General features: G+C 44.2%; 2 protein-coding genes across 2 annotated transcripts; both read left to right on the forward strand.

Annotated features, from left to right (window-relative positions):
* The first annotated feature begins 1613 nt into the window (after positions 1-1613).
* tlr7 (toll-like receptor 7) lies at positions 1614-7441 on the forward strand. The gene is made up of 2 exons (XM_064311667.1): positions 1614-2313; positions 3345-7441. The coding sequence occupies exons 1-2, from the start codon at positions 2311-2313 to the stop codon at positions 6498-6500; spliced, it is 3159 nt and encodes a 1052-aa protein (XP_064167737.1). The 5' UTR covers positions 1614-2310; the 3' UTR covers positions 6501-7441.
* Positions 7442-7870: 429 nt separating this feature from the next.
* LOC135241365 (toll-like receptor 8) lies at positions 7871-16957 on the forward strand. The gene is made up of 2 exons (XM_064311668.1): positions 7871-8361; positions 12635-16957. The coding sequence occupies exons 1-2, from the start codon at positions 8359-8361 to the stop codon at positions 15731-15733; spliced, it is 3102 nt and encodes a 1033-aa protein (XP_064167738.1). The 5' UTR covers positions 7871-8358; the 3' UTR covers positions 15734-16957.
* The last annotated feature ends 648 nt before the right edge of the window (positions 16958-17605 follow it).

The raw sequence follows: 17605 nt of genomic DNA on the forward strand, positions 1-17605 counted from the left end.
CTTTTGAGAAGTTGCATTTATTTCACACAGGTTCCTCTGGAGGGCTGTGAACATGGAAAGAATGACAAAACAAATACAGTCGTGATTGTTGTTGAATCATTTAAAAAATATTTTTATCTATTAAAAACTGATATTTTATATTAGTATTGCAATTTGCATAAGTATATATATATATATATTATGCCTCTCTTTATGGCTTGTATTAATACTTGGTTCTGATTGGCTGATGGCTGTGTGGTCCACCAGCGGGGCTGTGCAGCCATTGGACTAGAGAATGGCGGTTTTGATTGGCCAGGGCAGCCAAACTGAGGATCGCGTTATGAGTTGTGGAAACGCCCAGTTAATCGGAGCTGCTCTTCCCTGGGGAAACACTGGAAACTTTTTCCAGTGTTGCGCACCTCTAGAATTTTGTTATGTCGCACAACTTCATACTTTGTCACGCAGCGTTGATTGGACAGCCAGATGGAACACTGAAATGTATTGTCATGGATACGTGTTATTACACGGCCTATGTAATTCACCGAGCGCTGCCATATGTTCAGAAATTAGATTGTCAAACAAACTGTAAGGGGTTCGGTGTACTGTTACCATAGAGACAATAGAACCCTCGTCAGAGAGCTTCACAGAAGTATGAGCGCGGGACGTTGTGCGACAATTTCATTTTTTTCACACGACGCTTGTCGCGAGGGTCTTGCGACAAAGTATAAATTAGGCTTTAGTCCTTAAGGCTGCCAGCCTCGAACACCCCTGGCACAGTGAATTTCCATTTCAGTTCAGATCACCGCACCGCTGCTTTATGTGGCACACCGCCCGAATTATAGATTTTTTTTAATTTTTTTTTTTAAGTTACCCATGATCCTCTCTTCCGCAGCCACTCGTGACTCGGGCTTTTAAAATGTCAAACACCTGTTGTCGGATTCAGGAAGGGTTCCACAATTATGGCCGAAAATGTCTTCCAACTCACGGTGGTTCTCGTCTGAAGTGGTTGAGAACACTCCTACGTGGCAACAAAACTTCTGGAATGTTCTGCCAATTCCGGTGATTTCTTTAAATGTTATTAATTTTTTAATAAATTCATTCATTTTAATTAATTTTCTGCTGAAGGTGGGTTCAGTGCAACGTAAGCCACACATGCTCAAAGGGGATTTAAAATGTCCCTGGGGGCACTTGCAGATACCCTGGGTCCCTGTATGACTGGGGGGGGGGGCAGAACCACTGAACCACAGACTGTCACCTCAAAGATTCACTTTCGTTTACTGAGAAACCAAAACAACCCAACTTTCGGTGAGGGGTGTGTGAGCATGCATGCAGGTATGCGTGGGTGCGCACACGTGTGTGTGTGTGTGTGTGTGTACGGAGCTCGATCCAATAGGGCACCTTTTAAGATGAGATGGAACGAGGGGTTCTCAGCGTGCGTGTACAGCCGAAATCGATTTGGCGTGGATCGAAGGTGTGAAGGAATGTTTCCAACACCTTGCTGGATCCATGAAGTGAAGAGTTCAGGCAGTTCTGGTGGTAAAAATGTGGGTCCTACCCAGTGCCACAGAGGTTTATAGTGTGTGTGTGTGTCTGTATATGTATGTATGTGTGTGTATATATATATATATATATACATATATAGACACACACACAAAACATTACATGATCTAGTTTGCATGTGAAAGCACAGTGTAATAGGAAAGTGGCGATTCAGCTTGAGGTTCACTTTGTTTTGTCAGAAATTCGGGCCGATGTGTCGAAAAAAGGGAAGGGAAAGCCAGAGCAGGTGCAGGTGCACACCACCACAATGGCTACCTGCTGGTTATTCACCCAGCCCGAGAGCTGGCATTCGCACGGTCTGAATTCTGAGATGGTAAATGGTAAATGGACTGCATTTATATAGCACTTCTATCCAAAGTGCTTTACAATTGATGCCTCACATTCACCCATACATTCACACACTCACACACCAACGGCGAATATATATATATATATATATATACATATTGGTGTAGTATGAAATTTCAAAACTTATTTCTTGTGCTTGTGTTGTGCCTGATGCTCCCTTGTCGCTGCTCTGCACTGCTTGTCTACCTGCCAACAATATTTAAGGAGGAAATTGCATGCATTTGTGTAGCTGAATGTTGAGAGCCAATGAGGAAGTAAGGCTATGTATAGACACTCACAAGTTCTCATGGTCTACCTCTCTCACACGTGTCTCTGGTAGGATTACTCTTTTTTTTTTCTGGAAGACTGCTGTACCGCGGTGAAGATCCGTTGTCTAAAATCGATGTTTTTCTTCAAAGACATTTGTTTTTTAAATCCGAGATTATGGTGAGTATCAACTGTGAAAATTCTCTGTTCTGGGTGAGTAGTGACTGATTTGTGAATTTGCACGTATTTGTAATCATTTATGTGTTCCAGACTGATTGTGTTTTATCCTGTGGAATTTACTCAGGGAGAGATTCTGTGTCGAGCGTTCATAAGTAAAGATGTGAAGGATTATTGCTGCAGTAAAAATAAATTAGAAAACAAAAAAAAAATCATAAATCCAAGAGAACAGAACAAAGAAACAGTGGTCCCTCAAAGATTCTGGGGAAAAATATGGACACACTCCTTATAGGCTGTGTAGTGTAAGGGTTAGAGACCTGGCCTTGTCTTTCCATGGTTATAGGTTCAGGGAAGAGATTACAGTTGTACCCTTAAGCAAACTGCTTTACCTGAATTACTGAGTTTTTTTTAACCGAGTATCCAGCTGTTTAAAAAAAAAAAAAAAAATTGTGGTTTGTTTGGGATCAGAGTGTCTGCTGAATGCTTAAAATGTGATGTAAATATGCTTTGTTTAAAAATTTAATAGCAACTGTCATCTTGCATTAAGAGTTCCTTGAGCCTAGAAGTAAGCTCATGTTATCACCCCCACATTATTATTTTTTCTTTTGTCTGTTCTCAGTCTTGTTCAGTTCCATGTATAATATACTGGGACCACAAATATAAACATCCACAAACACTGGAAAGTGCAGTTAATTATAAAGTTCTATATTAACTTTTTTTATAGTCCTGCTTTCGGATCCCTATCTTAAACAGTAAAGAAAATGATATAACTCAGGTTTTAGTGAGACGATTACAAGCCATATACATTTTTTTTTTAATATACAGTGTTACAGGGTTCTACAGGTGTAAACTGTGTTACAGGTGTCTACTGAGTCTGAATACCTGGTTAACGACATTAGAGATTAATTGTGATTTGTGATTAGAGATGATGAATAATGACTAAAGTTTTGTCATTAGTGTTTTAATAGTTATTACAGATTAATCTCCGATGACTTAATGACTACCTGTTTCCAATCCCCCCCCCCCCTTCACAGATGACAGGCTCTGGGCCTCCCTCCAAGGTGCTCGTTGCCCTGGTCTTGTGGTGTGTCTCCTCGTGTGATGAAGCTGTGTGGTACCCCAAGAGCCTGCCCTGCGATGTGACCGCCAACAGGAGCACGGTGGTCGTGGACTGCACCGAGCGGGGCCTGAAAAAAATTCCACCTGGTATCCCGGGCAACGCCACCAACATCACGCTCACCATCAACCACATACCGGAAATCAAGACGGGCTCCTTCCAGGGGCTGTACGGCCTGGTGGAGATCGACCTGCGCTGCAACTGCGTGCCCATCAAGATCGGCCCCAAGGACCGCGTGTGCTCCAAGAGCGTGACCATCGAGGACCGGAGCTTCTGGCACCTGAGGAACCTGAAGTCGCTGTACCTGGACGGGAACCAGCTCTCCAGCATCCCCAGGGGCCTCCCGCCGAGCCTCACCCTGCTCAGCCTGGAGGTGAACAGCATCCACACCATCCTCAGGGAGAACCTCTCCGAACTGACCAACATAGAGGTCCTCTATTTCGGCCAGAACTGTTACTATCGCAATCCGTGCAACGTCTCCTATTACATCGAGGAGGGCGCGTTCTCCGACCTGCGAAATCTCACGGTCCTGTCTCTCAAGTCCAACAACATGTCGCACGTCCCTCATGACTTACCGGCCAGCCTCAAAGAACTGTACCTTTACAATAACAACATTAGGAGTATCACTGCGGAAGACTTCCGGAATTTGACCGAGCTGGAGATTCTGGATCTGAGCGGGAACTGCCCGCGTTGTTACAACGCCCCTTTCCCTTGCACTCCGTGTCCCGGGAACGGCGAGCTGTTCGTTGACGCCGCCGCGTTTAAGAATCTGACGAAATTGAAAACGTTGCGCCTCCACAGCAACTCTCTCACGACGGTCAAATCGGAATGGTTTCAGGCCAAAGAAGGACTGCAGGTGCTGGACCTCTCGAGCAACTTTTTGGCGAGGCACATAACCAACACCACCTTCCCAGTGTATTTACCAGGCCTGGAGGAGCTGGACCTTTCATTTAACTATGAGCTGCAGCGGTACCCTGCTTCGCTAAGTCTCAGCCCGAGCTTCTCCTACTTGACCTCTCTCCGCGTCCTCAGGATCAGAGGGTTCGTCTTCCAGCAGCTGACTAAGAAGGACATCAGCCCATTAATTCAGCTCCGTTACCTCGAAATCTTGGATCTGGGCACCAACTTCATAAAGATGACCAACCTCAGGATTCTGACCGAGCTCAAGAACATTAAAATAATAAACCTTTCTGACAACAAAATATCCTCCCCCTCTGACGGCGAACGTCCGAAGGAATCTTTTGGGGGGGAAACCTCAGTTGCCACGCCCATGGTTGGCGCTGCTCAGTACTCTGGCGGGGAAGATGTTCACTATTTTAGGTACGATGAATACGCACGCAGCTGCAAGTACAAGAACAAAGAGGCGAGCTCTGCGATGCCAGTCATCAAACAGCAGTGTATCGAGTTTGGGAAAACGCTGGACCTCAGCAGGAACAATATATTCTTCCTCGATCCCAAATTCTTAAACTTCTCAGAACTCAGATGTCTAAACCTCTCAGGAAATGCCATGAGCCAAAGTCTGAATGGCTCAGAATTCAAATTTTTGAAAAATCTCCAGTATCTGGACTTTTCGTATAATCGTCTGGACTTGCTCTATTCCACCGCTTTCCAGGAACTGAGTAATTTGACAGTTCTCGACATCAGTCAAAATGAACATTACTTCGTATCTGAGGGTCTTACTCACATGCTGAACTTCACAAATAATTTACCAAAGCTTGATAAGTTGTTCATGAACTTCAACCAAATTTCCACCTCAACAAACACGGAGATGGAGAGTCGTTCTCTTAGTTTGTTGGAGTTCAAAGGCAACCGGCTGGACATGTTATGGAGGGATGGAGACACAAGGTATGTAAACTACTTCAGAAAATTAGTCAACTTGACTGTTCTTGACATATCCAGCAACAACCTCAACTTCATCCCCTCACAGGCTATTAAGGGTTTCCCTACGAACCTCCGCGAGCTGTACCTGAGCAAAAATGTGTTTAAGACCTTCAGTTGGGGGGACCTAATGTACCTCTCTGAGTTAGAGATCTTGGACTTAAGCGAGAACAAGTTACAAACTGTTCCCCGAGAGCTTGCCAACTGCACCAGATCCATCAAAAAGCTGGTCTTACACAATAACCAAATATCAAAACTTACCCCACACTTCTTAAGAGACGCCTACGGTTTGAAACATCTGGACCTCAGTTTTAACGAAATCCAGTACATTCAACAGTCTAGTTTCCCAGAAGATGTTCTCAATCATCTGGATATGCTGCTCCTTCATGGAAACAAGTTCGTGTGCTCCTGCAAGGCTGTTTGGTTTGTCATGTGGATCAACCGGACAACGGTGAACATCCCCAGGCTGGCGACTGAGGTCACCTGCGCTGATCCTAGTGACCTGAGAGGTTCCAGCGTCATTTACCTGAGCGTGGAGGCATGCCAGCACAGCTCTCTGTCCATAATTCTGTACGTCTTCCTCACCTCGACGATCCTTGGGGTTCTCACCTTGTCCATCTCTGCCCACCTGTACCTCTGGGACGTGTGGTACATCTACCACTTCTGCCTGGCAAAGGTCAAGGGCTACAGCCGACTGTCATCGCAAACCACCGCGTACGATGCCTTCATAGTATATGACAAGAAGGACCGGGCTGTGTCTGACTGGGTGATGGAGGAGCTCCAGGTCCAGCTGGAAGAGCGAGGGGACCCTCCTTTGCAGCTCTGTCTGGAGGAGCGTGATTGGCTCCCTGGGTGCCCGACCATCGACAACCTCTGCCAGAGCATCCAACAGAGCAAGAAGACCGTGTTCGTCCTCACAAACAAGTACATCCGCAGCGGGAACTTCAGGATGGCGTTTTACCTGGCCCACCAACGCCTCATGGACGAGAAGGCCGATGTCATTCTCCTGATCTTTCTGGAGAAGGTGCCTCAACGGTCCAAGTACCTCCGGCTTAGGAAGAGGCTGTATAGGAGATCTTTGTTGGAATGGCCATCAAATCCAAAAGCCCAGCCATACTTCTGGCACTGTCTCAGGAGTGCTATGGTTACAGATGGTCACAAGCAGTACAGCAAACTCTTCCAAGAGATTCTTTAACACTGCTTTACATCCAGTAATCTACCTTAAAAGGTGTACTGTACCTAGTATGCACGTGCAACTGCTGATTTTCCAGAATCCATATGTACTGTTGAGAGCTGCACTGTTACTTAATAGACAGTTGTCATTTCTCCAGACTTGGCAAAAATCAAGGAAAAAAACTGGATGAAAATCAATGACACATTGACACATATATAACTATATGTATGGTTTTTCAAAGCTCTCTCTGTCTATTTCTCTCTCTCACCCACACACACATGCACAATTGTTATGTTATATTACATTATGTGTTCAATTTATTTTTCTAAATATTCATAATATGTATGAAAAAATCTTTAAGTCGGGGACAGTGATTTTACTTATGTTGCTGGTTCTTAGGTCAGGCTGGCCATGAATACATTCAATTACTTCCTGGTTACAGAGCTGATGTTTTGCATCTTATGTAATTGTCAGTATGGTTACCACTTTACAAACAAAAATGAATCATCCCAATCAGGTCACTAATTCACACCACAACACATCCCATTTATTATTTATTTCAAAGACCATTTTTAGAAGGAAAATAATTTATATTATACAGGCATTTCTGGACTATACTATGCATAATAAAAATGTATATATGTATGTATATGTATACTTAGCTCTGTGCACTATTCCTAATGCTAACATGCTTTCTGGTATATACAGTATGTAAGTGATAGTTTTCTGTAGTCCCAGTCAGCTAACATAGGTAGCAAGTAAACGTTCCAGTTTTGATGTAGTTTTATTTAGATAAGAAGAGACGGCAGATTCACTGGCTTCTTCAGTATGTAATGCTGGTTGAGCAATTAAATTTTTACTGGAATTGCAGTGTACAATTAAATTTAAAAAACAAAACTGTCTAAAATGTTCATGATTTAATTTTTTTTTAAATTTAATAAAGTGGTTTTCTTTTTTCTTTTTTTACCTCTCGGTAAGCATCTCTTCCCCTCTTTTTTTAGGAAATATAAATTTATTTACCATTTGCGTGCAAGCCTGTGATAAAATGTGCAGGAGGGCACACTGAAATAGCACCACAATTCCTCGTTGTCGTAAGACCACGGAATAATTTAGATTCCTATCTGCATGGTTTTTAAGTTTTAATTTGTACTGCGTTGTTGCAACACAGAATTTGGACTTGCTTCCATTTTGTTTGCAATTTATTTTAGTCCTATTGATGTATTATTTACGCCCTTCTGTACTAGGAAAAGCAATCAAGGTCACTGCCTCTGTAGCTTGTAAAACTGTCACTGTGAATGTTTAATGTGTAATCAGGGCTCCTCAGTGGGACTTCCCTGCAATGCAGGTTTCAAGTCAAGTCAAGCATTTAAAATCTCTTTTGGCTTTTGCAGAGATTAGAAAACAAGGCCCTTCGTCCAAAGATTTGTTATAAATTAATTGTAAATCTGGAACACACAAAACGATATCTTCTCCCTCAAAAAATGGGAAGTGAATGAGGGTAACTTCCCCATACAGAACGTGTGAGAATGAAGGAGGGTACGGTTGGAAAGTTTAACGTCATTCCGCAATAACGGCAGTTCTCTCGGTGGCAGCTGTGCGGCGACTCGTCTCAGGTCTGAGCGTTCCATCTGATGAACAGCTCGTTAGATGAGGAAGGAACTTTCAGGCCTCAAAATTCTAATTCGCACACCAGTGCTGGCGGAGCCAGCTAAAGATGTCATGAGCGTAGCCAACTGCAGGCAGACTACTTCCTGTTAACGCCTCAGTAACAGGCTCAGAGGGCCAGGGAGGCCGTACAGGCGGTTTCTGTTCTGACGTTTCAGATGCAGTCCACGCTCTCCCGGGGATTAAAAAATAACAGCATTTCATCGGCGATATCATGGTAAGTTGGCAATATTTTTGTAAATATCTAAGTTGCCATCAATGGGAATTATTTTGTTTTTCATCAACTACATTCTTATTTATGTATTTAAATAGTTTAAATAGTTGTAAGTTTTAGGTTATTCTATTGTAAGTACAATTGTTTCATTAATTAAATAATATACCAGCTAAATAATTGTAGTTGCTTGTTGCAGAACATACACAGCTAATCTTATTTATGAGAACTAGCCATTGGGACGATCTTTGCTCAGAATCTTGCAATCAATAAGAATTTCAAAGCTAAACTATATGGGTACTGCTGTTCCCATGACTTAAAAAGGTAAGAACCATAACCGTTATAACTATTGCCATAAAAAATGAAAAATGCAAAGCAACCAGAGTAAACCTTTGGCTCCAATAGCCCATGGAACACCCTGGTCAAACTATTCGTCTGCACTGAAAGCGAGGCGAGGGTCAATCTATGTTGACCCTAAATTTTATCAGATTTCTACGCATGTCCTCTGGCTCCACCGAGGAAACAATTATACAGTAAAAAAAAAATTGGTCCCGTTACAATTTTTAGTACTTTTTATCACTCTATTCTTAATGATTAGAATCAGTATTAAGGTAGTACTGTGCATTCAGAAATCTCTTTTTAAGCTATCTGTTTGAGACTTCGGCTTTTCCAATTCGGCCCTATCCCCAGAACACTTATATCCATTGTAGGCTACAGTGCGGTAGCCAGACCTGAGCTCGCCTAACGTATCTAAATATACCCTTCCTCTCTTAGTGTACATCCTCACATTCTGTGCTTTCTCTTGCTTGATGTTGCTAAAACATCTGAGCTGCACTTTCAGTTCAGCAGAATCTTTCGAGGCTTACTGTCAAGAAGAAGAAGGCTTTATTTGTCACGTGCATATACATGTACATACAGTAAAATGCGTCCTCTGCATTTAGCCCGTCCTATTAGGAGTGGGCAGCCACAGTGCGGCGCCCGGGGACCAACTCCAGTTCCGAGGCCAGTGCCTTGGTCAAGGGCAACGGCAGGAGTAGCCTACACCTTAGGGGCAATTTAGACTCTCCAATTAACCTAACCTGCATGTCTTTGGACGGTCAAGGATTTGCAGGAATAATTAAGTCAGCCTGTTAAGGATTCTTCTCTTTCCGTAAAATGCACCGTTAATGTTCTCTTCATTTTCCCAAGTCGTTTACTCCTATTATCCTGAATTATTTTTGTCTGTATATTGTACAATATTGTACTTTATCGCAGCCACATTAAATGAAACAGACCTCTGTTCTATTCCTGGCCTCTAATTCTCACACTTCATAAATATGATAATTTTTAAAATATTATTTTTTATATTTTTGATGCATGCTGCAGCACTATGAGGGACTATAGAATGCATTTTTTAAAAATGGTTATGCACCATAAATGCTTCCAGATTAATATTATTAATTATCCTTGAGTTTTATAAAGAACCTACAGTAACGTATACTACACAAGTTTTTCTTTCCCCATTATACACTGGGGACAATGTATTAGTGGTCCTAAACCACTGAACGAGAAACTGACGACCAAAGTGACACACCATAATTGTATTCGTATTACTGGAATGCTTTGGTCTGTTTACATGAAGTAGCCTAAACGACAAAGGACAGTAAATGAAGGATGGGGAAGTTTGATCTGAATCAGCAAGGAGTCTCTGTTCCCTAAATGGAATGACGGTAAAAGTGATTTGTCAACAGCTTCACCCAAAATAATTTAACGCAGTACTGATTTTCAAGGTCGTTAACTTGAACGGGTTCCGTACATGTCCAGCTATATCGATGGACGCAAACTGTGTTTCACAAAATGCAAGAAGCTGCGCAGGTCAGTCTGGGTAACCGTGTCTGCTAGATGCCAATGTTTACATTTTCTGTTCTGGTTTATCTTTTTGTTTACATTCGTAAGAACTATGCAATCCCTTATGACAGTGGTGTAAAACTCGTTGCCATGGAGGGCCGTGTGTATGCAGGTTTTCATTCCAACCAATGAATGCTGCCTTAATTGAGTCCAATTACTCATTCAGCCATATGCGTTTAACTGCATTGGAGCACAGAATATAAGAACATTTTTATTTAGACAATGCGGGTCACCATAGACGTCGGGTCACCATTGTGCACAAACCTGCATCCCTAATTCAGCAAATAATTTAACTAATTATATAATCAAGATCTGAGGCTGGAATGAAAACCTGCATGCACACGGCCCTCCATGGCAACGAGTTTGACACCACTGCCTTATGACGATGAAAAATCAAACACCCAGTCTCTAGTTTTTAAAGCTGTATCTACGCGGTGATGGTGATGGTGGGGTCAGGGAAGTCATAGGCCTATTTGTACCTTATTGATAAACAAATATTTAGCCGTTTTTAACGGTTTTTAAGGTTTTCAATTCGCAGAGCTTTGCTGCATCTCTTCATGATAGCTCATGATCATGACTCGAGACCTGTGACAGGAAGAGGGCGTTTAAATCTGAAAATCCGCTACGTCATTATGACGCTAAGCGAGTCTTATTTTGAATCTTAGTCTGCATGTTGACTATCTAACGAAGACGTTTCTAAAATGAGGGGTGGAAAAATGAAAGAATGTGTGTACTGTGCCGTGAAAAAGGTATTTGCCTATTTCCTCTATTATTATATATTTGCCACACTGGGTGGTTTCCGGTCTGTAGAAAAAATAAATGTAATATTAGACGAAGGGGAACTGAGTAAACAGAAAAAGCTTTTCTTTTTTTTTTTTAATTTCACTTATTTAGTGAAAAGAAGTTATCAAACACCCTTATCATCCATGTGAACAAGTAATTGCCCACTTAGTTACTCAATGAAGTAACCAAATTTATTTGATAATTAGATTCTGCTGACTGAGCACAGCCAGGCTTGATTGCAGTCAGCCCTGTTGAATCTAAACCTCATTTGGATTCAATCGTCAGAGTAACCACAAAGTTTCTACAAGCGCACTATGCTGCCACGATCAAAGGAAATTCCAGAAGAGATGAGGGGGGAAAAAAGGCTGTTGATATACCAAGGGTGCAACGACGACTCATCCAAGAAGTCCCAAGAGAACCCATGAAGAACCTTCGAAGAACTGCAGGCCTCTCTAGACGACTGGGCGATGGAACACGGACGAAACCACTGCTGACCAAGAGAAGCATTGATGCTCGTCTCACGGTTGCAAAAACAAAACCCCTGGATAATCGCCTAGCCTTTTGGGATAAGGCTCTGTGGACAAATTAGTCAAATATTCAACTTTTTTTTGGACAACATGGGTCCCATTATGTAACTGGTAAATGGACTGCATTTATTTAGAGCTTTTATCCAAAGCGCTTTACAATTCATACCTCTCATTCACCAGAGCATTTAGGGGTTCGGTGTCTTGCTCAGGGACACTTCGACACGCCCAGGGTGGGGCTCGAACCGGCAACCCTCCGACTGCCAGACAGCCGCTCTTACCTCCTGAGTTATGTCTGGTATAATGCAAATACAGCGTATCACAGTGAGAACTATGTACCAGCAGTCAAACATGGTGGTGGTGGTGTGTCGGCGTGGAAATTATTTGCTACCTCGGGACCTGGACGACTTTTCATTGCTGACGGAACAATGAATCGTGCTCCGTACCAGAAAATTATTCGGGAGATATCAAGTTACAGGAAGCGTTTTGTTGCAATTATTGCCGCTAAGGGTGGTGCAACCAGTTATTCAATTTAAAAGGGGGCGATTACATTTTCACAATGGGTGATAAGGGTGTTTGGTGACTTTTTTATTATTAAATAAATGAAATAATTTTAAAATGTGTTTTCTCCGCTCCCCTTTGTCTCGTATTACATTTTAGCCTAAAGATCTGAAACTATTCAGTGTGACAAATGTACATTAATGGAGGAAATCAGGAAGGGGGGAAATACGTTTTCATGGTAATGTATAATTTCCTGCTCGGTTATATATAAGAATTTAACAGTACTATGTAAAATATAAGTCTCATATACAGGCAGATTTTAAAAATGTTGTTTGTCTCCATGGGTAGGGATGTGTTTTGGAATAGCCTTTATTTCTGTAAGAACAAGTGGTATAGATTTGCTCCATGTAGACGCGTAAGGTGAAATGGACAAAAGGTTTTGCCATAGATAATAAACGAGATTCAGTTGATCAGTTAAGTCATAATAAAATCTGGTCACGGTGTAGTTAAGAATAAACCATTCCTCTGTATTTTGAAACCTGGCTGTGTTTTTCTACAGTGACAATGACTTCATGCATTTTCAGGCTACTGCCCTCTGCTGGTGGAACTGGGTGATTCTGTGTCTCCTGCTCAGACATGTTGGGTGTGGATGGAAGCATCCATTTCCCTGTGAAATCGTAGACTACAATTCCACAATCAAATTTGATTGCTACGGGCTTAGGCTGCGGGAAGTGCCTACGTGGATCGCTCGGAACGCCACGGAGATTTGTCTTGGCGAAAACCGTATCAAAAACATATCTGCCAAAGCGTTCGATGGACTGTGGAACCTGACGCGTCTCAATCTCAACTGGGCGAACGACAATCGTGCGGTGCAAATCGCCGATGGGGCGTTCTCGCATCTAGCAAACCTTCAGGAGCTGAACCTCTGCGGTATCGTTCTTCAGAATGTTCCAGAAAACCTTCCTCGGGGACTGAAAGTGCTGCACCTCCGTAACAACAGAATTACATCGGTCAGCCGAGAAACCTTCTCTGAGCTTAAGAATATTAATGAACTGGACTTGTCCAAAAACTGTTATTACTGGAACCGTTGCGGCAAGGAGTACGATGCTGGAAATCGGAGCTTCTCAAACTTAACCGAGTTAAACTATTTGAACTTGGCCTATAATAACTTAAGTAGTGTTCCAGAAGAACTACCAAGCTCTCTACACACCCTGCACCTCGGCTTTAACCGCATAAGGCTGATTACTAGTGAGGACTTCAGACGGCTGACCAACCTGAACGTTCTCCTGCTCCTGGGAAATTGCCAACGATGTCACAATTCACCTTATCCGTGTGAGCCTTGCGAAAACATTGAGATTCATGACCGGGCCTTTCACTCTCTCACTAAACTAGAGACACTGAACCTTGCAGGGAACTCTCTCAGGATAATAAAAAAATCCTGGTTTGCAAGTTTGAGAAATCTAAAAATCCTGGGCCTCTCATTTAACTTTTTATCTGACCCTATTACTACGGGTGGCTTTATGGATAATTTACCGCATCTGGAGTTAATTGACCTGTCCTACAACTATGCGCTGAAGGAGTATCCCTCAACATGCAAGCTTTCAGCAGATTTTTCTAAATTAGTGTCTCTTAGGGTAATACATCTACAGGGTTATGTGTTTAAAGAAATTTGCCATGATACTTTGAGTGCCCTGTCAGGCCTAAGAAATCTCACTGTGTTGGATTTGGGGACAAATTTCATCGTCCATGCAGATTCCGCTGTGTTTAAAAAATTTGGAAATGTCAAACTAATATATCTGTCGGAAAACAGACTCTATCCCACGACCAACAGTTCCCACGAAGACCGGTGCAGGAAGCTATACGGAGACAATGGCATGGGTGTCGGTCTTAATCCAGGTCCCCACGTGAACCCTCTCTTGACAGGACCTGGCGAGAAACACAAAATGGATGACAGGTATTCGCTAACGCATGCTCTCGTGAAGCATGAATGCTTCGCTTCGGGTCGAGTTCTGGACCTCAGCTCCAACAACATCTTCTTCATCTCCCCAGTGCAATTTGTGGATTTTGAGAACATCTCCTGCTTGAACCTTTCCAGGAATGGCTTTGCAGCAGCTCTGAATGGAACTGAATTCCTTCCTTTGTCGAACCTGAAGTACCTGGACCTGTCCTACAACAAGATAGACCTGGCCTACGACGGAGCCTTCTCTGAGCTAAAAAAACTGGAGGTGCTGGACCTGAGCTACAACCCTCATTATTTCATTGTGTCTGGTGTGACGCACAATTTCAATTTTTTGGAGAATCTGCCTTCTTTGAAAGTGCTCAATCTGAGCAATAATAATATCTTCACTTTAACCAGTAAGACTATGAAAAGCAATTCTCTTACAGAGCTGCAGTTCCACGACAATCGCCTGGGAATATTATGGAAAGTGAATGATGGCTCCTATGACAATCTTTTCAAATATCTGCTGAACCTGTCATATCTTGACATATCTCACAACGGCATTAAAAATATTCCACAGAAAATCATGGAAAACCTACCAAAAAACATAACTAAACTGTGTTTAGGCTACAATTCAATAGACGATTTTGGATGGCATAATCTGACGTTGTTTCCCAACCTTCAGTTTCTAGACCTGAGCCACAATCTCATCGCAGAGGTGCCCGCGAATCTTTCGGGCTTGTCGAAAACGCTCGAGACGCTCGACCTGAGTCACAACAGAATCGCGCGGCTGCCGGACGGCTTCCTGAGAGGCGCGGGGAACGTCCGCGTGCTCGACCTCTCCTACAACCTGCTGGTCCACGTCAACAGGTCCGCCTGCGAGGCCGCGCAGACGAACTACACCCAGGTGCTGCGTCTGGGCGGAAACCCGTTCCACTGCATGTGCGACACCCTGGACTTCATCCTGTGGCTGCGGATGTCCCGGGACGTGAAGATCCCCCGCCTGGCAAAGGTGGTCAACTGCGCCCTGCCGCCCCAGTGGCGGGGGAAGAGCGTGATCGACTTCGACATAACGCAGTGCATAGACGACAGCGTAGCCTTCCTCTTCTACTTCCTGTCCGCCACCGTCGTCATCCTCACCACGGCGTCGGCCGTCACCATGCACCTCTTCTACTGGGACGCCTCCTACGCCCTGCGCTACTGGAGGGCCCGGCTGAGGGGCTACCGCCGGCTGGCGTCGGGCGCCAACGACTACGACGCCTTCGTGGCGTACGACGCCGCGGACCCCCTCGTCTCCGAGTGGGTGCTGAACAGCCTGCGGGCGGAGCTGGAGGAGCGGGGCGACCGGCTGCACCCCGTCTGCCTGGAGGAGCGGGACTGGACGCCGGGCACGCCCGTGCTGGACAACCTGAGCCGCAGCGTCGGGCGCAGCCGCAAGACGGTGTTCGTGCTGACCGAGCGCTACGCGCGCAGCGGCGCCTTCCGCATGGCGGCGTACCTGGCGCACCAGCGGCTGCTGGAGGAGAACGAGGACGTGATCGTGCTGCTGCTGCTGGAGCCCGTGCTGCGGCACTCGCGCTTCCTGCGGCTGCGCCGGCGCCTCTGCGGCCCCAGCGTGCTGGACTGGCCCCGGAACCCCGCCGCGCAGCGCTGGTTCTGGCAGTGCCTGCGGAACGCCATCCGCGTGGACAACCAGGCCATGTACAGCAAGGAGTACTCCCGCTACTTCACCAGCAGCAAGTGAATCCGGCTTTACGCACACACACACACATGCACATGCACACACACACACACATGCGCATGCACACGCACACACATGCGCATGCACACGCACACGCACATGCACATGCACACGCACATGCACACATGCACACACAAGCACACACACACACACATGCACTCACTTACACGCACGCACACACATGCACACACACACGCAAGCACATGCACATGCACATGCACATGCACTCACTCACACACGCACATGCACATGCACTCACTCACACACACACACACACACACACACTCACACACTCACAAACACACACACACACCCACACGCACGCGCACACATACACACACACACACGCAAGCACATGCACACACCCACACACACACATCCACACACACACGCACACACATACACACACACGCGCAAGCACACACACACACCCACACACACACATCCACACACACACGCACACACATACACACACACGCGCAAGCACACACACACAAACACACACACACACACATCCACACACACACATACACTACACACACACATGCAAACATGTGCGCATGGACAAAACAAAGCACAGCCATGTAAAAATACTCTCCTGATGGGCAATACCCCTACTTTGAGCTCATCAGCACCTCTCCATATGTACCATATTGCTGAAATGTATTTTTAGCACATTTATTTTACAAGCAGAGGTTTCAGTTCTTTTGACTTAGCACCTTTAAAAAATCTGTCCATTATCTAACCCACTTACACCTGGTCAGGGTTGCTGGGGGTGCTGGAGCCTATCCCAGCATGCATTTGGCAAGAGGGAGGAATACACCCTGGAAACATTCATTCACTCACACCTCATTCTGCTTTAATAAATCTTTCAATTAGGGTTTGATGCACATCACTGTTAAATTTGTGTGGTATGCAAGCAAAATATTTTGTGCGTCCACTAGATGTCAGCAAAACAACATAATTGATATAATGCATAATTTAATTTTTTTTTTTAAAGCCTTGCATTAAGAGAATGTGCTTATTACATGCCATGATTGACAAGCTGTTTTCAAGGAAATGTACAATAATAAGGATCCATTAGTTTTTTTGCATTTTATGAGTTTTCCAAAATTATTTTTTTATCACTCTGTTTATTGAGCAGTTAAGAATTATCTGCATGGACAACATGTTTTCATGTAAATACCTTTTTAATAAAATGGGCTCACTTGAAGCAGTAGAGGAGAACTGTGTGTGTGTGTGGAGGTTTTTGTTGCCAGCAGTAATTTCCAACATTACAACTTGCCGCATACACCAACACCACATACTGTACACTGCTGATATGAGCCATTGTCTGTGGCTAAATAAGGAAGAAAGAGTCTAAGTTGACGTGAACTGACACAAAAAAGACAGGCCACTTTTTATAATTTGTTATTTCGTTAGTTGCTTGAAATAACAAACTATTTAGAGTAATTCTGTTGAATGTGTGCAGGTTTGTTGCACTACACACACACACACACACACACACACACACACCTCTGTTCCCTGTTTGTCTGTTTCGGACTCCTCTGGCCTAACTTCCTGTTTGCCTGTTTCGGACTCTACTGGCATGACTTCCTGTGTACTTCCGTACAGACTGTATGTACAACTACGCCGACTGGGTCATCATTAACACAGATTCTCTTGTATAACTCTGCTGTTGTAGAATTACGCAAACAATTTAGCCGTGACGAGCTGACTGCCTTAAAGAAAGATATTAACTCCGGACAGGGACTGTGATTCCTGCTGTCAGTTCGTGCACCTGTGTGTGTGTGTGTGTGTGTGTGTGTGTGTGTGTTTGAGTGCGAGTGAGCATGTGCATGTGTGTGTGTGTGTGTGTGTGTGTGTGTGTGTGTG

This window comes from Anguilla rostrata, chromosome 15 (genome assembly GCF_018555375.3).
Source record: "Anguilla rostrata isolate EN2019 chromosome 15, ASM1855537v3, whole genome shotgun sequence".
Lineage (NCBI taxonomy): Eukaryota > Metazoa > Chordata > Actinopteri > Anguilliformes > Anguillidae > Anguilla > Anguilla rostrata.